At 38.2% G+C, this 24,061-nt stretch overlaps 1 protein-coding gene across 2 annotated transcripts in view; it reads left to right on the top strand.

Annotated features, from left to right (window-relative positions):
* Window positions 1–24,061, top strand: part of MTHFD1L (methylenetetrahydrofolate dehydrogenase (NADP+ dependent) 1 like) — a 158,315-nt gene that overhangs the window by 38,633 nt on the left and 95,621 nt on the right. For both annotated transcript variants that reach the window (XM_075748402.1, XM_075748403.1), the window contains exons 14-19: window positions 497–604; window positions 1,519–1,593; window positions 4,458–4,560; window positions 8,533–8,609; window positions 12,190–12,330; window positions 19,604–19,672. In XM_075748402.1, the coding sequence (XP_075604517.1) occupies window positions 497–604; window positions 1,519–1,593; window positions 4,458–4,560; window positions 8,533–8,609; window positions 12,190–12,330; window positions 19,604–19,672 (573 nt within the window). The remainder of the gene's footprint in view (window positions 1–496; window positions 605–1,518; window positions 1,594–4,457; window positions 4,561–8,532; window positions 8,610–12,189; window positions 12,331–19,603; window positions 19,673–24,061) is intronic.

Below are 24,061 nucleotides of genomic sequence, written 5' to 3'. Positions count from 1 at the left end.
CACAAAACGTTGGTGGATAAACTTTGTATCAGCAAAGTTCATGCCTGATCAAGTACGGGCTGTGCTCCCATGGCTAGCGGAAATCTGGCGTACATCCCCACAGCCAGCACGCACGGTGTGCTCCAGTGGATTCAGCAGAAATCTGCACCCCTGGGCCAGGTCAATTAGTAAATACTGACAGTAGACTGATTTAGTGTTAATGGTATGGAACTGTAGCCGTGGGCTTTTCATTCCTGGATCATCTAGCAAAGAATAAAGACGTTTGTGGCTTTGTTTGGCTAAACTAAGGGTAATTTACCATGTACTCAGGTGAAAACAAGTCCTTCATATTTCATATAGCTCGGTGTATTTTTAGCCTAATAATATTTCATCTGCACTGATAGGTGACTAATCGGAGCCGTAACCTCAAGGAGATAGCAATGATTCTTGTTGTTAATCTGTCTGAGATTACTAAATTGAGTTAAATGGTTTCGATTGTATTGTTTTCACCTTCTAGTTCAATCTTCATTTGACTGGAGATATTCATGCTATAACTGCTGCAAATAATTTGCTGGCTGCTGCTATTGATGCCAGGATCTTGCATGAGAACACTCAGTCTGATAAGGTGAGAATTATTTTCTGATAACCACATGACATTTTTTCTTTACAATTTTTCTATTAGCTGCATTTCAAAGCAAAATAAGTTGATTTTCTTTTTATGTTTTCACCATGTGAAACTATTGCTGAAGCCATTCTGTGTTCTGGGAAATTTTGCTTATAGAATATATTTTTCTGGCAAATAGCTATCGTAAGGTGGTCTTTAAGATAAGGATCTTATGCCCAGAACATTGTCAACTATTTCAAACTGTACTAGATAGTCTAATAGGAGATGGTTTATATATATGTATAAAATCTTAATCTTTTTAATAATTTGTATACTCCTTTGAATTAATGATTAATGGGGATGATATACATTAAGAAGAAGGGGCTGTGGGGAAAATAAACTAGATCCTCTTCCCTCCACTAAATCTGTTGTGACCTTAACGCAAATGCTAACTTGAGTCTTTAAGGGAAAGGAGAAAGTAAAGGAAAGAGCCTCCTTTTTTTTTTTGGCTACAGTGTTAAAACTGAGCAGTGTTGTCATATCCCCTTTACGTGGTCCAACACAAATGTGTATTTAGGCCATTTTGCAAATGATACTTACAGTGTGAATAATTTGGACCTTGGTTAAAGTTTTAGAGCGCTCCCAATTTCAAAAGTGGGTTGTTGGTTTTTTGTGGGTTTTGTTTTTTTTTTTGGTGTAACATAGAAACATGGTAATTTTGGTAACTGGATTTAAACTGTTACATCATAGGCATTGCTCAAAAGCCTACCACCTTCGCAAAATTGTTTTTTAAATCGCTAAACAGAAGTCTACAGTTTATGTAGTTGGGAAATTCTTACTGAAATTTGTCTGAATAAAATAAAAACATTAGCTTTTTATTTAGCTGGATCCTGGTTGTAACTTTTTTTTTTTAACTTCTTGTCTGTTTTTTCTAGGCTTTGTATAATAGACTGGTTCCAGTAGTTAATGGTGTGAGAGGATTTTCTGCTATTCAGCTTGCCCGTCTGAGAGTAAGTTGCTAATGTAGTCTCTCCTCAATTATAGTATCTCTACGTAAAACGTACTCTCTTACACAACTTGTTTTAAATTATTTGATGTATGGGACTGCGTTTGTATAAACCTTCCTCATGAATTTATCAAGTCCAGGCTTTTTTCTGAAAGCATTGTCCTTGAAGTAATAGGATCTGGGTCTGATATTATTTTCATAACTATCATTTTTGCTCTTCTCCTGAAATAAACCAATAATGTCTTTAAATGCTATGTCTTTCCTGATGAAATATTAAAGTTAAGAGTTTTTAAAATACTTTTCCTATTATGGTAAAGTCACGTTTGAAAGCTCACATTCTTTGGTTTTGCAATATTTTCTGGTTTTGAAAGTTTATTATAGCATATACTTCTGGGGTTTTATTGATGTCAATTTGACAGTGTCTTTCGTCGAGGGGTAGAAGTACATTTGTGTGCATAGTATATTTTTGCATCCTATCTTGCTTCCTGAATGCTTCCAGAAGAGCTTCCTATGCAGTTGATGTAAGAATAATGTCTCTGCATTTGAGGCTGCCATTCTGATAAATACCTAGAGAGCAACACGGTCCACCAGCATAGGGGAAGGAGAATATGAACCCCCCTGAATATGACGCTTAAGGACAGCTTTGGTCTTCTACATCCAGTTCCATGTTTGCAGTTGGCTTTTGAATCCTGACCAGTGGTGTTTTAGAGTCACTGGATGGCAACAGATAGCTGCCAAGGGCACACTTGGAATTGGGGGATGGAAAGGAGGATAGAGGTAATATCAGCTTCTGTTTTGGCAGGGGGAGAAAAAAAAACCTCACAACATTTTAAGCTTTTGTGCTGCTCGTTTGAATGCCAGTAAAACTAAGATGTGAATGATGCCTACATGACGCTGCAGCAGATTAGGTCTCAGAATTTTCCATCAGAGTTTTGGAGTATTTTCATTTTGTCCTTGTTTACACTGTGTGTAGGGTAACAGGTAGGGTTTTGGTTATTCATGACACACCAACTATCTCTGCAGTTGAAATGGATTTCTCTGTCTTCACATGAGCTGTAACTCAGTAACAAAAAGTTTGGCTTTATAACATTTAAATGCATGCATTATAATTTCCAAAATAACTGAATTATTTTGCTTTGAATTATTTTTCTTATAATGATTCCTTATAGCTAAAAAAAAATCAAATACAAAAAATATCTTTATGGGATGGAGTTGCAGTTTTTTCAAAAGAGGATTATTAAGATTGAAACTCCTCCCTTACATGTGTGGTTTGGACTTGTAATTACAGAAGGTCCCATGCAATTTTTTTCTTTTTTTTTTTTTTTCCCCCCCTTCAAACTGCTTGTCTAATGTCAGGAGCTGCCTTTCTCGTTCCCCTGCTCCTCAGCTTTTTTCCCCAGTAATTATTAGCCTAAGACCTTCTTACCTTACCTCCTCGCTTTATCTGCTTCTACCCCAGTCTTTTCTTTGTCTCCTTTTCCACATCAGCTCTGTGTCTCCCTCCTTCCCATCTGCATCCAGATCAGTCGGGCTTTCTCTTTCTGCTTAGATCCAGTATAGACATTGTTGAGACCCTGGGAGGGTCAGGCTGCTTCCTTGCAGTCCCAGTGCCCAGCCCTCCTTGCAGCAGTTGAAAGTTATAAAAATGACTGAAAATTTTGCTCTTTGGTAAAATGCTCTGGAAAGATATATCTGGGCAAATGCCTGATACACCAAGCAGGAGGGATAAGCACTGCCATCCCCCAGGAGAGATGCTGATGGGATATTGCTCCTTTCTCAGTCTGCATATTTTCATAGAATTAGTAAGAAACTATCTCCTGACTATGTCAAATTGGATTAAAATTGGCCAACAAATTAGAAAAACATTAATACAAGACTGGCAGTTGAGGATTTAAGCCTTTCTTCATTAAAACAGGGGTGAAAAATTTTAGAGTACCAAGTGTCAAAACCAAGCTGTTCTGAACAGTCTTTTGCCCTTCTCAGTACAGTGGGAAATGCCCCAGTGCCTGCATCTGGATTTGAAAGCATCCGTCACAGTCTGAGACACCAACCCTCAAAAAGGAGTGTTGCAAAACCAGTTTTAATATTTTCAAAAGATGTCCCCAGCTTTCTAGAAATAACTGCTGGTTTAAATAGTGAAGTAACAGTGGTACCTCATTGAAATTGAGTATTTTTAGACTTTTAGATTTGCTTTATTTTTAGTCCTGAAGTGTAAACATGTTCGTTAATTCACCAAGGAATCCTTTCTAATGCCAGAGAAAATTAAGATTTTTTTTTTTTAAGGGTACAGTTCTTAAACACAGTTTCCTGATCCATCTTTCACAAAAAAAAAAAAAAAAAGGTGTGAGGTTGCTGAAATAGTGAATCTGTAAAAGCCAGGAGGTATTGGCTCATTCATTACAAGTGACTGATTTAATGGATGATGGGCTCTTAAAGCAGAAGTATTTATTTCATTCAAAGATGATTCACACAAGACAATGCATGGGTCTTTCAAAGATTTCCACAAACTACAGCAAGCAATTAATTATCTTTTTATTAGTAACTGATAATGTTGAATTTTCTCTTTGGTTTACCTTAAGAGTTTCTTATGTGTAAGAAAGAGATTGTTGTTTAATGGTCTATGAGTATTTCTCCTTTTTTTTTTTCTTTTTTTTTTTTTTTTTTTTTTTGTTTCTCCATCTACATTTGCCCCTATTTTAGTTACAGGCGTTTTCCTGTGTGCCTTTTTTTTTTTTTAAATAGTTTTGGTCCTGACATGCTTCTTTCCAAAATGCTTACTGAAAGAGGAGGTGATAAGCCAGAGCAGCTATACCTTTTCAAGCAAAAAAGCCACTTCATTGTGTTTTTCTTTAACTCGTTTTTACATAGAGGCTGGGAATAAACAAGACTGATCCTGGGACTTTAACAGAAGAAGAGATCAGCAAATTTGTGCGCCTAGATATTGACCCATCTACCATAACATGGCAAAGGGGTATGTTGTCAGAAAGCCTCACTTCAGCTTGTATATAATCGTAACTTATTTCCTAATTTGCTCAATTTTACCTGAATCAGAGCTGTTTCTGCTCTCTGACTGTAAGAACAACTCATTTGCAAGTGGGTGCATAACAAATTTGGGTGCAGTATGTTGCTCTAAACTTGGTCAAATATCTGCAGTAACTTAAGAAAGTTTGCTAATATTCTGAAAGATAGGTTGCTCTGACAGTGTAAGTACATCCCATGTTTCTCCTATATTAGATAATACATCTTAAAACATACGAAAGTGGCTTTTCTGTGCATTTTACAAATCTTATACGTTCTTTTCTTAACTGTGTCTATTATGGTTTTACATTATTTGTACTTAACGCTACTTGATTTAAGTCCCTCATCCTCCCCAGCTTAGCACTCTGGGTAGCTCAGAGACTAAATAGGTCTCAGGGATTATGTGTTTTTCCTATTTTTAAACTGTCTTGAGTTGTTTGCTTTGTTAGGAAGAAGAGGTGAAATATGTGGTACAGTTTCAACTATGTATGCCAATGTTGTTGTTTAACCCCAGCTGGCAACTGAGCCCCACACAGCCACTCACTCGCTCCCCTCCAGTGGGATGGAGGAGAGAATCAGAAGGGTAAATTGAGAAAACTTGTGGGTTGAGATGAAGACAGTTTAATAGGTAAAGCAAAAGCTGTGCACGCAAGCAAAGCAAAACAAGGGATTTATACCCACTTCCCATGGGCAGGCAGGTGTTCAGCCATCTCCAGGAAAGCAGAGCTCCATCACGCGTAACGGTGACTTGGGAAAACAAATGCCATCACTCCAAACATCCCCCCTTCCTCCTTCTTCCTCCAGCTTTGTATGCTGAGCATGATGTCATATGGTATGGAATATCCCTTTGGTCAGTTGGGGTCAGCTGTCCTGGCTGTGTCCCTCCCCAACACCTTGTGCACCCCCAGCCTCCTTGCTGGTGGGGTGAGGTGAGAAGCAGCAAAGGCCTTGGCTCTGTGTGAGCATTGCTCAGCAATAACGAAAGCATCCCTGTGTTATCAGCACTGTTTTCAGCACAAATCCCAAACATAGTCCCATGCTAGCTACTGTGAAGAAAATTAACTCTAGCCCAGCCAAAACCAGCACAGCCAAGCAAACCAATATGCACTCTCTCACACCCTTAGCAACTCCCCTGTGCATTTTCAGTTCTAGTGCTGGGTTAAATTTCAGTGTTTACCTCAATCTTTCTTTTTCTTTTTTAAGCCAGTAAACTCTGCATAAAGTTTTGAGCTAAATTCCGCTGGATTTTATTTTCTTCCTAAGTTCTCAAACACCAAAGTTATTAGTTTAAAATCATTGTTAAATGGAATGTATTGTGGTGGTCAGAGAAAAAAAGGTGAATCTATTGAGGAGTGAAGATTCTTGGCCGTGTTTTACTGTGCCCTTTGTGTGCATGTTATCTCTTGGGATATTTTTCTCAAGGTAATACTGGGGGATGTGGCATAAGATGTTTTTTATTAGTCACACAGTGTGCCTGGAAGAGACCTGTATTATGATGAAGGAGTAATACAAATATTTAGTGTAATATGACTCATCGTTTTTATCAGCATGGTTTGGGAGGAGGCAGCATTACTCAACAGCTGTTAGCCTCAAGTGAGTTATTTAATTCATCTCAAACAATGTTAGTGAAACTTCTATTCCACGCAACTCTATATGATGTGCATATCTGAAACATTTCAGGAAAAAAGTTGGTCTTAGGAATGTTTTAGATAACTTGGAAAATGTTTTATTTGGGACTGTTTCTGCAATCCCTATGTCTGTGAAGCTTGTTACGTACCAGGGAGTTTCTAGGGCAGAAGAGAAAGCTATCGGATTCTCTGAAAATTAACTTTAGTCAAGACCTGTTTCCTTAGAAGTGTCATTGTCACCTTATACTAACTTGAACAGGTACAACTTACTGCAAAGAAGGAAAGCTTCCGCCTACTTACCCTTCCCTTGGTATTCAGATCCTGCTTATAACTCAAGAGGATGAGGAAGTAGATACATTAAACCTAACACTTGGTTGAACCTAAACTTTCCTGAAACATTTAGTTTGGGTAAGGAAGAGGGAGAATTTGGAGAAGGAAAAATTGCTTTTGTGGCAAAACCAATTATTTCTTATTTTACTACTTCTAAGGGCAGCTATTGGAATCTTCCTGGAGAATGAATTCTGACCATGGTGAGAAAGCCAGTGTATCCTGGTGACTAGAAGGAGTTGCAGAGGTAGTTGTAGTTTCATGGTAAGGCTGTTCAGGTTACATGACTTCACTAGTCACTGGCTGTCCAGGCTGGTGGGAAGGCTAGGTCGTGCTCTCAGCAGTGTTGGCTAGGCAGGACAGACATTTAGGTTTGCTTAAGACTGAGCTTCCTAGGAGGAGAAGCGGTAAATTTGTGCTTGAGAGATCAGCTTGCCATATGGCTTCACGGTGGCATACGGTGCCACAGCTTGGTATGAGGCTACTGCTTCCATGTATCGGGCTCTGTTCTGCAATTTCTGCCAGAACTGTAGTATTTTAGAGTATGACTGTATATAAATAGAAAGCAAAATGAATTAACCAAATCTGTGTTGCACCATACCTTAAATGGGATTCCCGAAGAAGTTAGGGACCTAAAAACCATGTAGTGGGAAGAAGGCGCATATGGTATTTACAACAGCCCCATGAGAAATGCCTGAGAAGGGGAAGTGGCTTAAACTTGCCTTTTTTTCCAGCTCACTCGCAACCCCAAAATGGGGTTATGTAGGATTGAGATTCAAAGTCCCTCTTGTTCTTGGGTAATTATATTGTCCTTTTCTATACAGACAAATTTGTTAATCTCCAAAAGCACCAGGAAGAGCGGAGGAGGTGATTTCACTGACCTTCAGTACAGACAACTTCTCCAAAGGTTCTTGATTGTCTGCTTCTAAATGAACAGGGCTCAAATCTACATCTACCAGAAGATTGACTTGATTGCCAAACTATAGGCTGAACTGATCAAGAGTACCTTCGACCCTTTCTTTTAGGGTTGGTGCCAATTGAAACATTTCTAGGGGTAAAGAGCCCATAAGAAAGAGGACACTTATTTTTGCACTCTGTAGGGATTGCCATTCCTGGGAAGGAGAAGTCTTGGACTTCGGTCTCGCTTTCTAACAAACAGAAACATCCTCCTAATGTTTCTTCCTAAGAAACATCCCGATCAGTTCTCGACAGATGAGACCGCTCTTCAATTATTCTCAGTCCTTCCTTTTGGTTCCTACAAAGGCACATCTGAAGTTGAGTGTTGTCAGTGCGGAATTGGAGAACTTGGCTTGCAATGATTGTTAGTGAAGTTAGCAATTCCACAGGATGGTTTGGACATGCCCTCGCAATACCAAAAGTCTTTCCAGGTTAGAAATACAATTGTCTGAAATTGAAGTTGTGTTAAATAGCAGATGGTTGATTTTGGCAGTTATAAAAAACCTTCCTTTGAATGCTGTGCAGCTGAATGTGGAGTTAGTTACTGTGATGTGCAAGAAAGTGACTTGTCTGAAAGAACCAATCTGACAACATAATCATCCTTTAAAAGAGAAACAGACCAAGTTTAACCTACATCATGCAGTCTTAAAATCAATTCTTAACAAGTCAATGACAAAGCAAATGATTTGAAGTAGGTCTGAGGTGCATTGTAACTACTAAGACAGGGTTTTTTTATGTAGGTAAAATATTAATTTGTATGTTAGAATATTAAGAATCTGTTGGCTTCAAATATTGTTCAGAGAAATTGTATTTGAGTTATTTCAACCTCTCCTCTAATGGTATCAACTAGAAGGGAGAAACCAAGTCAGTGCTAATGCTAACATGCAGGAGCGTGGCTGGTTACACTGTTCAAGCAGCTGAATCTTAGATGTATAACAACGGGTATGCCTGGAAAATAACAGATCACCGAGTTCTTGTTAACATATTTTGCTTTTGCTATTCCCTTATTTCAGTGGTGGATACAAATGACAGATTCCTGCGCAAAATAACAGTTGGGCAGGCAAATACAGAGAAAGGATTTGTCCGTCAGGTATGTAAAGGCATATCTCATTCTGAACAGACTTTGCTTTAGAGGCTGAGAGATCTTTCTGTAGTTCTTTCAGCATACTTCTTTGAATTGCAGTGCTAACATCTGTTGCTGTTGTATAGTATTCTTGCAATGAAACTGATTGTGTTAGTGAGTTAACTGACTCAGAAGTTTCAGAAACCAAAACCAATGCATCTTGCACAACGTGTTGAAAGCACTTGAGAAAATTGCATGTGTTAGGGGTTGAACACTGTCATTCTATGAGTATAAAAGGTGCCCTTATGCCCTCATAAGGATAATTTGTATGATTTTTCTTACTTTTTTTTAGTCCCTCGAACTATTTATGTAGTATTTATGTAATTTAAATTACATTTAAATTTAATGGTAAAAAATTGGGGGAGGGGTTGGTCATGTGTTGTTGGTCCCATTGGTGAGGTCTGAAAATGACCAGGTGCTTTTTATTCAGGATTTTCATTTCCCTATCGTGCATCTCAACTTTGGGATCTACACTGTAAGAACTTTGAGCCTGTGCTTTATTTTAATATGTGGGCTTGAAAGGGATAGTTCAGAAAATGAGCATGTGTGTACACTTTTCAGCAGTGTAAAAAGCTAACCTACGTTACTACATGAGAGCTTCTGGAAGTTAATTAAAGAACTGACTGTGAAACTGAAAGCCAGACTTACAGTGTTGGACATGTGGGTAAATCCATTTCTGAAACAATGCAGTGTGAAACAGCAATGCCAGGTGGAACAAACTCATTGTGATAATGTGGAGTTGCTCCTAATTTGATGAAGATATTGTAATCTAACATTCTGGATCATGAAATTCATGAGGTTCTGACTATTTTGAGGTGAATAGCTATTGTGGTAGAGATAAGGCTTTCATTCATTTTGGAAATCCTATCTTTATTTTTAATTTATCATTTCAGACCTCTTCTAGGCTTTGTGCCTAAATAAAGAGACCAAAAAATAGTGCCAATGTTTTTGCTCAATTCAGCATGGAAACCAGTCAAATTGGAGAGAACAACTTAAGAGAGAAATCATAGAAACATGGAATGGTTTGGGTTGGAAGGGACCTTGAAGATCATCTAGTTCCATCCCCCCCTGCCATGGGCAGGGACACCTTCCAGTAGAAATGCTTGCTTGTTTTGGTTTTGAACAGACAGGGTAGAGACTTTTCTGTCTATAACTTACAGAAAATTCAGTATTAGCTAATACTCATCTCTGATAATGGGCTGGGACTACAAAATATTATACTTGGTACAAGTTCCTCCAACATTTGAGATGTTCTTCCTATGTTTAGATTTGTTTCAGTGACTCAGTGTGATTATTAGCTTTGAGCGAGGTTCTGCCAGCCTTATTGTGCAGCATTTTACCACCATAATTAGCTGCTAAGGTACAAGTGGGTTGTTTTATTATAGAGTACTAGTTGACATAGGGCTGTCAAATGTGCTTCTGTACTGTTTTGGCTAAAATGAACCTTGATGCTTTCAATTTTGATGTGTTGGACTGATGCATATCCATTCACATTTTACCATGGACTTAGGGCTACCAGTTAGGAAAACTCATTTCAGAGCCTAGCCGGAGATCCAGAGAAAACAGGACTTCATAGTTAACAGATGCATTTTATAAATATTTAGAGTGATGTTCTAGCACTCTTAAAATCAATGACACCTGTGTGAAATGGCAGAGCACAGCAGGCACAAAAGTCTGCATTTTAATGAACAGGGATGCTGTGGTTTCTAGAGAGTATTACATGACCAATGCCCTTGATCCTGCAATTGAATCCATGTGGGTGGATCCTTTCATCAGTAGAGAACTGACTTTACAGCTAAGGCTTCTGTCAGCACTTCATAGGTGTATAAAGGTTATTAGAGTTAAAATAGCACCTGCTACTGCAGTCTTTGTTGCCTGTTTTTTCAATTAAATATTATGTCACTCTTTGGGCATCTACCTGGGATTGTTTTTCCTGTCCTTTGGGGTTTATATAGAAACAATGCTAATAACTTTTTTTTTTGGTCGCTTTATAAACGGTTCTGATAAAGTTAGATAATATTCCAGTGTACATGTAGGGCATAGATTTCTCAGGCTTATTTTCTGTCTTAAATATGCTGCAATGACTTCCCGGGGACATTCTTAACTTCAGAAAAGATAGTAGCATCCATGTCATCACAACACTAACAATGTTCATTGTGTTCCCCGCTATTCCATTATCTATAGAACTGCTTCCAGGGGATACAGAAAAATCTGCTTTGTAGATTCAGCATTTCATTTGAATCCCTGTGCTGAAAATCTCAGTTACAGGATTTTTTTGTTAGTTTGTTTTCCGTGGTATATATCTCTCCCTGTCTGTGCCCAATGCAGAAAATTGCTCGGGTGTCTTCAGAAGTTTTGACTAACAGGCAGGTACATAGAGGTCAGCCTGAAAAGGGCTGCTCTGGGCTGCAGCTGTCAAGGTAGAATCTAAAAGCAGGAACGTAGGCTAAAAAAGGGCAAAAGCTGTTAAAATACTAGGCAAATGGATAAGAGTGGTAAGGTGTATGTTGAACAATTCTCTACGTAGATGCTTCCTAAACAGGCAAAGCCCTCAATTTGAACAGATTCCTCTGGTATTAGTCAGTATGGGATACATCTGGTAGAGGTCTGACACAGAAACAGTCCTGGGGGCCTTTTTTACATAGATAGCAGCAGGATGTCAATTACTACTTTTTTTTTAATAGACTTTAATTGCTGGAGATGGAGAGATTACTAAAGAAGCTGTAGTTCTTGTTCACCCCCAACATTGCGTTCCTATCACATAATACATAGTGACTTTGTTTTTCTTCTCTATTTACATTCTGACAGCACATGGCCTGGGCTTTGCTAATGGTAAATTAGTAAAAATACTGCTAATGTATACTGCAAACTCTTAAAGAAAACTAAGGGCCACAACTTATCTTGTGCTGAAATACTGCACAGTATGTATGCATTTCGACAAGAGCAATAGAACTGATGCTGCATATAGTTCTTGGGGTTTTTTTAACTTACGTATTTGTTCATTAAAAAAAAAAAAAGGGAGGATGAAGATACATTTTACATTATCATAGGTCAAGCACAAGACCTAGCAGCATAGACTCTAAATTTTGAATTTATGTAGAAAAAGAATGATCAAATGTAACAAGAATGTTTTTGAAGCCAGAATAAAAAAAAAAACTTTGGAGAGCATTACAGAAAAAAACCCACAATGCTGTGCTCATGCCAGTAAAGCTCAAAATACATCTGGTGATTTTCTTTTTTGCCACAGAAAAAATTTCCTGGTTCTTCAGGGAATTTCTGCTAAGGGTAATGTGAGCCAAGGGGCTAAGCACTCTGCAGGACTGGTCCCCAAGTAAATGAAGTGTAGCAGAGAACATTAATGAGGGAATATAAACAAAGTGTTTGAAGTTGGTCTAGTCTGAGTAATCTCAAAAGCTGTGGGTTACAATTTAGAACTTGCTTGAATTCCAGTCTGAAATCTGTCTTTCCTGAATCTATTCTTCGCGATTCCCTGTGAGTATCTGACCTGACTTGGATTTGGTTCATGATTCTTGTTTCTATCATACAGGCTCAGTTTGATATTGCTGTTGCAAGTGAAATTATGGCCATCCTGGCACTTACCACCAGCCTGCAAGATATGAAGGAGAGACTGGGGAAAATGGTGGTGGCCAATGACAAGAAAGGAGAACCAGTAACAGCGGAGGATTTGGTATGTTCAGTGCTGTAGACCTGTGAATAACCTCTAATGCATTTCTTTTGCCTCTCAAAGCATTAAAAAGGCAGGTGCATGCCAAGGATTTTGCTTTGAACAGCTCAGTCAGATATCGAAGAAAGATCATCTTCTGGGCCAAAACTTGCTCACAATGAGAACAAGATGTAGAACTCATTTCTCCAACTGCCTGGTAACATCTGGTTCAGGAAGTCTCTGGTCTCCATAACCTACTTGATAGTTTTCTACAATTCTTAAGGCAAACAAATTTGGTGCTGGAGGGAGTCAGGGTGTAGGCTCCTATTTGAGAGAGCTGGTAATGTTTGCTACTGTACTTGTAAAGTGTGCTCAGATGTTACAGTGATAGTTACCACATGAATGCTTATACCACTAAATCAGAATGGAAACAAGCTATTCGTAATTCATAGGTTGTTGATAGTGCTCGGGAGACAGGGTTATCTCTTTACATCATTAACGCTTTTTCTTCCTTACCTTCATTAGTTGCCGTTTCCTCATTCCCTACTTCAGCTTCTGAAAGAAGTCAGTATGTTCTTCCTTTATATCAAATTCCAGTCCTTATAGCCAGGCTGTGAGTGAGTAAACAGTGGTGGGAAGCTCACACGTGTTTGTGTATGGCAGGTTCTGGTGCAGCCAGAAGCTCCCAGTTAACCTTTGCAGTCCAACTGTATGCCAGGAGCAGGGTCACTGACTGGCATTAGTTTACTGTAACATGACGTTACTTGAATTCTGAAGCCTAATTGCCAAATTAAGTTCATATATTGCAGATCAACAGCACACTCTAAATACAATAAATATGATAATGCTTTGCTTTTATGCTTTTTTTGGCATGTGAATATACCCTTATAGCAGCTGTGGTACGTCTCAGAGCTGTGCTTTCATGCTACCCTGCTGGCAATGACTGCCTGTATCGCACAGACTGTGTGTTTTTTCCTGTTTGTCCCCTTTTGTGCAGATGTCCACATAACTAACTTGGTTTTTAGAATGAGCAAAGGAACCAGTATCCTGCCTTGTCAGCAAAGATAGCAAATCCACAAGCCAGAAATACCTTCACAGCCTTAATGGATTCCAGTTTAACAAGGAAATTAAAACAAAATATCTAACTTGCCTGGATTTAAGATTGAAATTAAGATAAGGGTACCAAAATTTCTAAGTACAGTCATCGTTAAAATTCAAAGCAAATCAAGCACTCTCAATTATGCAGGAGACATGAAGAACTGCGTTTTAATATTCTAGCCGTTGAAGTTTTGATTTTACTTTTCAGTTACATAACTTTGTCTTGGCCAAATGGGGGGGGGTGGGTGGGGAATGAGTTGCCTTATAAAGCATATGCAAAAATTTTAAAATAATTCAGTGTCAGAATTAAAACTACATTTGTAATACATGATTTTAATCTTGATGCTGCTTTTGTATAAAGGTACTTTAATGTATTAATATTGCAAAATATTTAACCCATCTTCAACCACTTAATGCTAATCAGCTTCATGAATGAAAGCAGTTGCTTTTCTGTAGTCTGCCTCATCTATAGTTGCTCTGTGGAAATATAATGTTAGGGCTGAAATTACGAACAGTGCAGAAAGAACTTTTAAATTTTTCCACAATGTCCCTAAAATGAAATAGTGCCAGCAAAATGTCTGTTACTAATTTGGTTTTCTTTGGCCTTTTTTTTAAACAAACTTCCTACGCTTAGTGCCTCCATCATTTGATAGTGTCACTTGTGCTGAACATATGTTTCTATTTCTTCTTTAAAGCAGTGTTCTAAGTTATACAATAGAAGAACTGCCAAAGAAAAAAAACCAAATTCATCACAGTGTCAAGGATATGTATTATGACCATCTGCAGCTCTGCTGCTGCGTTCTTTATCTTCTGCAGGTTCTCTTCTTCATACCATGCATGGGGAGGCCTTGGGTGCTTATCTTGATTGTGAAATGCAGAAACCCCTACCTCCTTTGTTGCAGCGTGTGTTACAAATGAGGATGAGAACTATGGGAAGAACAGGAAGGTGATTTCATGGTTAAGGCAGAAAAGTGCCTTTTTGGAGAGTTGAATGCTATTCCTGTGTTTTTTCACAAAGCTTATGTGTGATGCTGTGTCTGTACAAACTGACACAATTTCTTATAGTACGGGAGGAGTTGTGCGTTCCTCAGTCTGGCTTGACACCCAGGAGCTAAACAGCTGAAATCTATGGAAAGAGTGAAACACCATCAAGAACTTTGAACCAGGAGAAAGTATTTTATGTTGTCTCAGGTTGAGCATCCAAAATTGGTGAATACTTTTGAGTTTGATCCTTGTGTGTGCTGGTTTTTCTTCTGAAAACAGGAACAATTGTTCATTTCTGCAGCATTAATATTGGTGAAGAAGTCAGATGCTGTGGTATAGGGATTTAAGAAATGTCAAAAAAGGTAGTCAGTTCTACCTGTCACTTAAAAAAATTCTGAGGTTCATGTTTTATATATACTACCCAGGCTGAATTTATGCAAGTTTAAATGTTTGACAGTAGTCTTGAGTTCATTTGAATCTATGTGAACCAAAACCACTAAACTCTTCTCTGTGATTTGTTTCCAGATATACACAGAATATACTTCACAAAAACACAATTGCTCTTAATTTTTACTTTATATGCAATATATTTATAATAATACAATAGTAAAACCTAAAGTACACATTGGCAGATATAAACCAGATGCAGAGGTAGGCTAGGAGTAGTAGAAAAAACGATAAATTGAATATTTCATGAACTGAGAAGACTCCTTCCACAAAAGTAATGGATTAAATATCTGTCCTCTGTAATGGAACATACAGAAGTCTTTGCCAAAATGTGGTGCTCATTGTACAGTATTTTTAAGATAGAATTGCTTTTTGGCTTTTACAGTGTAGTAGAATTTTGATGGACATATGCCATATCTTTATGTGAAATTAAATGGCTATGTGTGCCCTAGATCAGTATTTCAGCAGCTATGAAAAATACTAAATAATGTCACTATTTTTTTTTTAAAAAAGACTTCTTCTCAGCTTACTTTCTGTGCCATATTGTTAGATTTCAATAATTCCAGGACCAAAAAAAGATAGTTTCATATTTACTTTTATAAATGATCTGTCAGCTGAATATATTTTGTTCTCTGATTCATGAGAAACATTGTGTACATACTTCACTTTAAACACAAGTGGTTGCAGTTCTTCTCAGCTTACGTTTTAGAGTTTAGTTTTTTACAGTACTGATATTGCAGAAAAATACTATCATTTTGTTAGAGACTATAGTTTCAAATGAAGGGAAGTTACAAGCACTTTGTTATTTTTCTTATGAAGAAAAGGATTTTTCTCTGCCTTTCAGTCTGTGTAACCCTTACTCGTTTCACAGTAGTTACTCTCAATCACCTTCCTTGTCATCTAATGCTGGCTTTCATTTCCACTCTTGCTGGACTTCAGAGACTGCTCCACTGGAAGTTGCTTTGAAAGTATTTTGGTTTTTCATCTAAGTTTGCCTTTCCTGTGTCATGAGTAAAATTTATTTTGTGCTCTATGATCTTTGCTGTCCTGGAGAGCATACCTTGCCCGACGGCTAGTGGATAGATGGAAGGGGTATTACTTTCAGAAGTACTCGCGATCAGTTCCAGGAGGGAAACCAGCAGAATTGGGTGTCCATATGCGTTTGATTTCAAGTCCTACTTCTTTCTTCTGACAGCGAGTTAGTGGAAAGTTAATGATGCTTGGGCTCTGCATGCTTAATTGGTGTGTGAGTGTCTAAGCCTCTTAATTCTTCTATAAAAAAATGATCTACCTTCTCTGAATTGGAAATGGGAACCTGATTCCTTGAATAGCTTTGAAAATCAGATCCAGGACTTTGAGTGAGCTGTGGGAATTGTTTGCTAGCTGCTTGGAGGATTGGGGATATGAAGGAATGAAAACTTTATTCTGACAGAGACGTGTCAGAGACATATGAAAACTTTTCTGGCTATTTAGCTTTTAAGGACTGTTGTTGACACCAAACCTGTTTAAGAACCGTGGAAGGCAGGTAGACATGAATGGAGTGCTAATTGGTGTCTTTGCATCTTTTTTTCCTTGCTGTCAGCTTCGGATACAGTGAGTTGTTGTGTCCAGAATGCATATCTAATATGGATGAAGTTTTCCAAAAAGTTAAAATGTATCTTTTACTTCTCCCCCAAAGCCTTCTTTCCAGTCAACACGGCTTGGATCAGCAAATGGCTGTTTACATGCCTACTTTAAGTGAGCTGGTGGTCTCATCCAGCATGGAGTAGACAACAGAAACCCCAATCAGATGGCTGCAGTTGGCCTGAGTTAACATTTTGTCATTCCTTAGGCAGATTTCCCAAGAAACCTTTTCCCAAGAAGAGCGTTAGGGCTCTGATCCGTGGCTGGTCAGGTAGTTAACCTTGCCATTGACCATCTGATGTAAAGTTTTCCATGTGTTTTTTTTTTTTCTTCTCCAGAAAGTTGGATAGCTATTACAATTACCTTTCACATGGTAAGATTCTAAACTATCTCAGTGTTCATGCATTGAAAATTATCAGCAGCTGTTTCTCTCTTAGCGTAATGATGAATAGCTTATGCTATATGATGATGGAAAAACTGAGATACAGGAAGAAAATGTAAAATTAACCAACCTTTTTCTTCAGATATTTCTGTTACCTGGTGCCTCCTAACTAGTGTGTGTACATGGTTCTGCTTTCCATGAGACAGAACATGAACAACTTCACTAGCTGTTATAGTTTTGTGTTGCTCACAACTAGTGCCAAGCATCATTTCCTTCAGCTGGAGGTGGAAGGGGAAGAACTGTGCTTGTGGTCTGAGAAATTCTGTCCTAGCTGGCTGCTGAAACAGCAGGAAAAAAAACAGGCTTATAGATCTATTCAATAAGTATATTGCAAACTCTGATTTTTTTTTTTTTAATGGAATCAAATTCTGCGCTGTGATCAACAGGAAAAAGAATTTATTTGTTTTGATAAATAGTAGGATTAAAAACTGGGGTTTAATGAAGAAATTACTAGGATTGAAATTTGTTCTATTTAATTTTAAATTCTTAGAGCTGGGACTAGGTATTCACTATTTTATTTGGTAAGTGCTTCAGATTTGGAAGTGAATCAAATCAGTTTTGTAAAGCAAGTTGTTATACTGAACAGATTTTAAATTTAATATCCTAAGAAACACACCCACTTTAGAATGACTGACAAATTACTAAAATATAAGAAATCAAAGGCAATAGCAGTGGCAGTTGTTTTCACATGGTCTTAAAAAGCAAACTCATTTATGGATAAAATATTGAAGTTGTATTTTATGCTAACAGCAGAAGAAAAATTGGGATAATCGTTAAATGAAACTTTATGAAACATTGTTTTTGAGATTTGTTCTGCATTGTTATCTAAATTAGTTTACAGATTGTTTTAATTGATAAGATTATAGTGATAAAGGAGCTTGTGGAAGTGAAAAGCAACAATAATTTATGTTCTCTTTTTAGCATGTTTTCTATTTTCCTTCTGTTTAGGCCATCAGCTTTGGATTCAAATGAGAGTAGTTGGGTATAGGTACAACATAGCACCAGGCTGCTTCTGTGGAAGTGGTGGAGCCTCAGCCATTCCCGCAGAGAGCTGGCGTGGTGGTGTTCCCTTGTGGTTTGATCCTACGTTCTAAAATTGACATACGAAGAAACAGAAATCTATTATTTGCTAATTCAGAGGAGGGAAAACGATATTGGTTTGCTACCAGTTTCTCATATTACATCTTTGTGGGTGTTTATAGATAGCGAGAGTTTACGAAACACAAAGAGTGAAGAAACATCTTTCTTCTCTCTCCTTTCCTTCACTCTCCTCCAAGGAAACACTTGCTGTGCTTTGGTAGAAACCAGTTTTACTGTCTTGGTTTCAATTCATTTTTACCTGAGGCCAAATATTCTGCTGCATTTTCCTCTGAAGTCTGTGTTCAGATGTGATGCTCAGAAAGGGGAACCTAGCATTTGTGTAAAATACTGTGCGGATGTAATGACCACATGCTTTTATGTCTCTCATCTGTCTGTCATTTGGATTTTCTCACAGTTTGATTGTTCAAATTTGGGGTTAATTGGCAGGAGCTGTGTTGAGAATTATACAGCCATTATTTTCATTGCTCTTGGAACATTACTGTTCAGCTCTTAATAGGCTACTCAGATAATGTATCCATGTTTTTCAGCCTTCATTTTACAGTTTACAGCAGCTGGTATTTTTATTTGGTTTCGATGTTTCTTTTCAACCCAATAATGTATTACATTCAATTTTTGTGTTGTCCGGCAAGCCTGTGAGCCACTCCTTATAACACTACTGCATTTTTTTCTATCTCTGATCAAGTTCTTTCAAAACAAAACACATTTTCCTCTCAAAATCAAAGTAATTTAGGAATAAACTGAAATATAAGCTTGTGGTTTCTGGATAACACTCTGCATATAGTCTGATAGAGCTGTGCACACTCTATAGCCAGTTTTTTTTCTAAAATGGGTATTGAATTTTAGTGTAGTGGGGTGTCACGCCTTTCTCTTATTTTAAATTCAGTCAGTGTGAAATTTATCCGGCAAAATTTTTAAGGAGGAGTAAGATTTTTTTAATAACTAATAAGCAGCAATTCATTCAGCTTTTGTCCTCTCATAATCACAGAAAAGCACCTCTAATTTTTAATCTCGTGACATATTCATTATCTACCCCATGTCAGCTCTATGTCTGCTTTCATCCTGTGTCCATTACGAATATATTTGTACAAGTCTTGAAAAACACCCTTTCTGGTTGTTGCTAGCTATTGATTCATGCTATTGATTCTGTCATGAAAGAAATACTTCTGTCATTTCTTTAGGCAGTTTTAGCAAGTTACTGCCTTCTTGCTTTCTCAGGTCTCAGTGGCCTTTGCTTCTGCTTCATCTTTTGTTCCTATGAACATTGTCATGCTGATCACTTAATAACTCTGTTTCTGGTCTCTCCATGCAATGGGAAGAATATTTGCCGTATTGTCTTTTGAGAGCAAAATCGTTACTATTTCTGGCACACTCTCTAAATACAGTATGTTAGAAGGCTTGAAGTAATATCTAAATAAATTCTTTATGTAATGCTGTAACACTGCTTATCCATCCATTATGGTTTATAAGCACACTTTCTTTTTCTCCTTTGAACTGTAAGGTTTTTTTCCTGTTTTAACTGTAAGCTTAAGTGTAACTCAGAATGTTGCATCTTAGAATTGACTTCCTTAAAATGTGGACTTTTTTTTTTTTTTTTTTTTTTAGGGAGTAACAGGCGCTTTGGCAGTTTTGATGAAAGATGCAATTAAGCCAACACTAATGCAAACGTTAGAGGTGAGTCTCACTTACAATGCCTGCCCTTCTTCTCTGGCTTTCATATTCCATGTTGTGCTTGTCATGCTTCTCTCCAGCGACCGTGCTTAATTTTCAAGGTTCAAACAAGGGTCAAATCCATAGGGGTATTTTAGCAAATATTCATTCGTATATGTTAACTAACTATCTCTAGCAGCATTTATACCTTTTTGGTGGGTTTTTTTTTTCTTCCCTTTCTTTGAGACTCTGGCTTTAGTCCTAATTTTGCCTAGTGTTGCAGACAAGGTGCAGTGTGCACTGTTGAACTGCTTCTGAGCACACTGGAAGGCAGGTTCAGCTTCCAAGTAATAGACTTCCTTCTCTTTCCCATCTCGTTCTTCTAGGGAAGTTTCCTTTTTATGTATTTGGCTTACATATATGTTCCCATGACGATTCCCATGGCCCAACATTTTGAGTGGAAGGTGGATGCTTCACTATCTTGCCATAGTGCCTTCAGGGACTAAATGAAGCTTTGCTGGTCACTTACCCTAGTGAGCTTTCTTCCAACAGCTCAAAGAAAACAGAATTAGTACAACCTAAGTTTGTGACTGGGCACTGTAATATTGGCTTTTCAAAGTAAGCTGAATGATGAATAATGTTCATGAGAAGAGGGGGGAAGAAAAATGGGGGAATAATGAAGCGGTTTTGGAAACAAATGTATTTGGAGAAAAATTAATGTATATTATTGTAAGTTTGACCATCAAAATTACATAGCTAGAATATTTCACAATTCCTGGTATGGTGAAAAGTTGAAGAATGTAGAAGGATATCAGTGCAGTCCCTGGTTGGTAAAAATGTCTCATTTTCTACAGTGGGTCAAAATGATACCTACCTTTTTGTTTTTGTGTTTGGATGGAGACAACTCCCTACTCTCATGGAATATTAGAAAAATAGAATTTACATCACATGAGGTGTTATTTTACTATAGCCAGCTTAATTGGTTTCTCCTGCAAAGAATATCCATTCTTTCATGTGAGACTATGAAGAATATATGTGTGTGTCAGAATTTAATATAACATCCAAGAGCAGAAACTGGAGGTCACATAGGATCAAGAATGTCATGGCCAGAACTGTGTATTAAATCACCACTTGGATAACATTGTGTGCATTAAACATCAGTGACAAGGTAGCTTTGATTCTGAGTGTTTAGTCTCTCTGCACTTTGCATATCAGTTAGAAAACAATGTGATTTTGTTGTAGTGTTCTAAAAGACAATTATAAATGTCAGAAGAGTTTCTTTTGATCGATAGGCATTTGGTTCTGGGACTTGCATGCTTTTTTTTTTCTTCACTGTATTTCTTTCACATTTCTATGCAATAAAATTCCTGTCTTTTATGTGGTATTCTTTTCTAGTCTAAACTATGCTATTGCTGAAACATCTGCCAACTTTCATAAAACACTATTACTTGTTAGGAGGACCCTGACCACAGTACCCAAGGATATTTTCCCAAAAAATTCTTCTTACAAAGATATTTTTAAAACAGCAAACTAAAGCAGCTCAGAAGACTGCTTCATGCTCCACCTCTGCCATTTGAGTCTCAGAGACGAACTTTTGTCACACTTTGAATACCTTTTGGCTTGCAGGCTAATATGAGTCACCTATCCAAGAATGGAAGTCTCCAGCTTGCCTAAATCTTTTCCAAGACAGTGGTGTGCTTTGGCCAATGTGTGCCTCTTGGAATGTGTCATTGCTCTTGTGTAGAGATGCAATGGCCTACTCTGCTTCTGCCCATGCCGCTGTTGATGTTCTTGAGCCTCAAGCTTGTTTCATGTCCCATTCTGAGAACAGATACCTTTCATTGTTTTTAATTATTCATGTTAATATCTTAAAGAGCTGCTAATTTTAATAGCTTCAGTTTTTCAAGAAGAAAAAGGAGGGAGTGGATGGAATAAGGAAGATATTTTGCCCTGCACATTTGAATGTATCACAGTGATCCACCTGTGACTTTAGAGCCCTCCAGCATGATAGATTTTAAGCCAAGCTAATCCTAGTGTACCCTGAGGTAGTGGATGTAGTAATGTCCCTTCTGCTGTAGGGAATGACGTATTTCTGATGTGTGTGTGAATTGCAAGTCTCTCTTCTCGCAAACCAGAACTTAGGAGATTTGAAACCTCAATTACACTTGAAATAATCCTAGTAAGTAGCATCCAAAAGAAGAAGGACCTCTTAAGCTTCTGAAAAGGGACCTCTTAAGCTTCCAAAGAGTCTACCAAAAGTAATTGGGCAATATAATCCTGATCCCTTCAGAGATAACAAGTTTTTCATACAAGTGTAAGACGTTTAGCAACAGCACCATGACTTGACAATGTCATATCAGAAATGATCCTGTGGCAAGGACATACAGTGTCTACAGCACACTGGTGGTGTAAAAAACAGAATAATATGATTAAACGGAACACAAATGCAGCTCAAACTGTCCCATGGGCCTGTCCTGCAAGTAGGGATGAAACTGTTCACCAAAGCAGGTCTTTCAGATCACTTTGGTATTGGGGAATGGCAAAAAGACTGCCTGAGAAGGTGGAGCAGGAGACCTTCTGGGTTACTTCCAGCTGATACTAACAGTTAATCTGGCGTAATTTTAAATTATAATGTCTGTGGTTAACAGCAGCTGAAAGTAGCCATTGCAGACATAGTTGCACACCTCTGTGATCTGGCGAAGATCCTGTAGATGAGTATTGTGTTAAGCTGTGGATGTCTGAGGACTTACTTCTGTGGGCCTATGAAAGGGGAGAAGAACAATGTACTCAGTAGATTTTCACCAGCTTTATATGTGCATCTGCGTGCTCTGGAAAAGAGGTTTAGAAGTTCATAAATCAAAAATGACTGAATGCCAGCCCTGTGTGGAAGTGAACTGGCAACTGCTTTTTTTCAGATGTGAATTGATGTCTGTATTTTAATTTGCTGGGGTTTAAAGTGGTTTCTTGGTGGGTTGATTTCCATCACAACCCTGCTACTCTGTCACCAGAAGTGCCGCCTCAAGGCTTTAGTGATTGACAATGTTTTATATGCAGGAATGACAGTAAAATCTCAAAATGGGAAATGTGGGTCACTCCACCTCCAATAACTGTAGGCTTCAGTAGAACTTATATCCAATGCTGTAGAATTGAGATGACTTTGTTTGAAATGTACGTAATGATTTCATATTGTTTATCCATGTTTGTCATGACAGATTTGTTCCTTTGTGAACTGATCCCTTAATGTTCGGCATTTATTTATACCATGCGTAACAGAGCAGCTGCTCTGTGGGACAACTCTTTGTAGTTGCAGGCTGGCTGCTCTGGGATGGTCTGCTCGTGTTACATTTGAAGTGCCACTCACAGTAAAGATGAGGGAAGGATGGTAATAAGTATTATAAACATCCATCTAGCGGCCAGATAACTTCAGATATTTATTAACATTCTGGGTTTATTTTCTTCTACTAAAACTTGGATAATATAATTTCCTGTACTGAAAAGAGTCAGCAGAATGCATCCCTGTGCCACTGTTTGTTTCTCCATACAGTTTATTAAGAGTGTAACAAAAATAAGTGGTACTCTGCAGAGTGAGATGGGTGGGCTGACACAGAGTTAGTGAAGCTGGCCCAAGAAGACATTGTTGTCCCTGTTCCAGGGTGTGCCTGAGGCTCCCGAGGTTCTGCTGGAGTTCACTCCCTTCACTACCTAGGCTGTATTTTACTTCCAGGATTGCCCTTGTAAAAAGAGCATCCAAATAACTCCTCCTTTGCTTCTGGTGGATTTCAGAGCTCCAGGGGAGCTTCTGTCTATGCCGGTAGTTTAGTAGTGTGTTTGGATTTCAAACCAGTAGCAGGGGGACTCTTGGCTACTGATATTCGGGGTGTTGCACCCCACAAGTCAAATTTCCTTCACATCCGTGTTGTGTGGATGAACTTTTGGAAGCACAATTGCCCAGGGAATGTTTTGGGAGACCCTTCTGGCCTCCTCTCTGTATAGCAGCTGTGGGCTGCCCTCATCTTCTGTGTTTGTGCTTCCATACATCACATCTGCCCGTGTGTGCGCTGGGCTCTAACGAGAGCAGCCCTGTAGTTGCCTGCTGCAAGAAATTAAGGGCTTGGAAGAGTAAAAATAAACTTAGTTAGTAATAAAACACAAATCAGAAAAAATCCCATGGATTTCAATCTGGTAGCTTAAATCCGCACTTACTTAATTGAATGCCAGAAGGGTAAATACTGGGTTAAAGTAAAAGTAAAACTTAAGTAACAGAAACTTAGGTTGGTGGAACTAGTTTGCATTTTATTTTGTATAAAAACTCTTTGGGATAGGGGTAATCTTTTATTTTGCACAGCACCTCCCATTAGATTGATGCCTAAATACTGTAAGCAGCTTTGAAGGTGTACATAGTTCAAGGTAAAT

Source organism: Balearica regulorum, chromosome 3 (genome assembly GCF_011004875.1).
Source record: "Balearica regulorum gibbericeps isolate bBalReg1 chromosome 3, bBalReg1.pri, whole genome shotgun sequence".
NCBI lineage: Eukaryota > Metazoa > Chordata > Aves > Gruiformes > Gruidae > Balearica > Balearica regulorum.
Note: the sequence above shows the minus strand (reverse complement) of the source record. Positions and strands in the feature narration are given on the sequence as shown.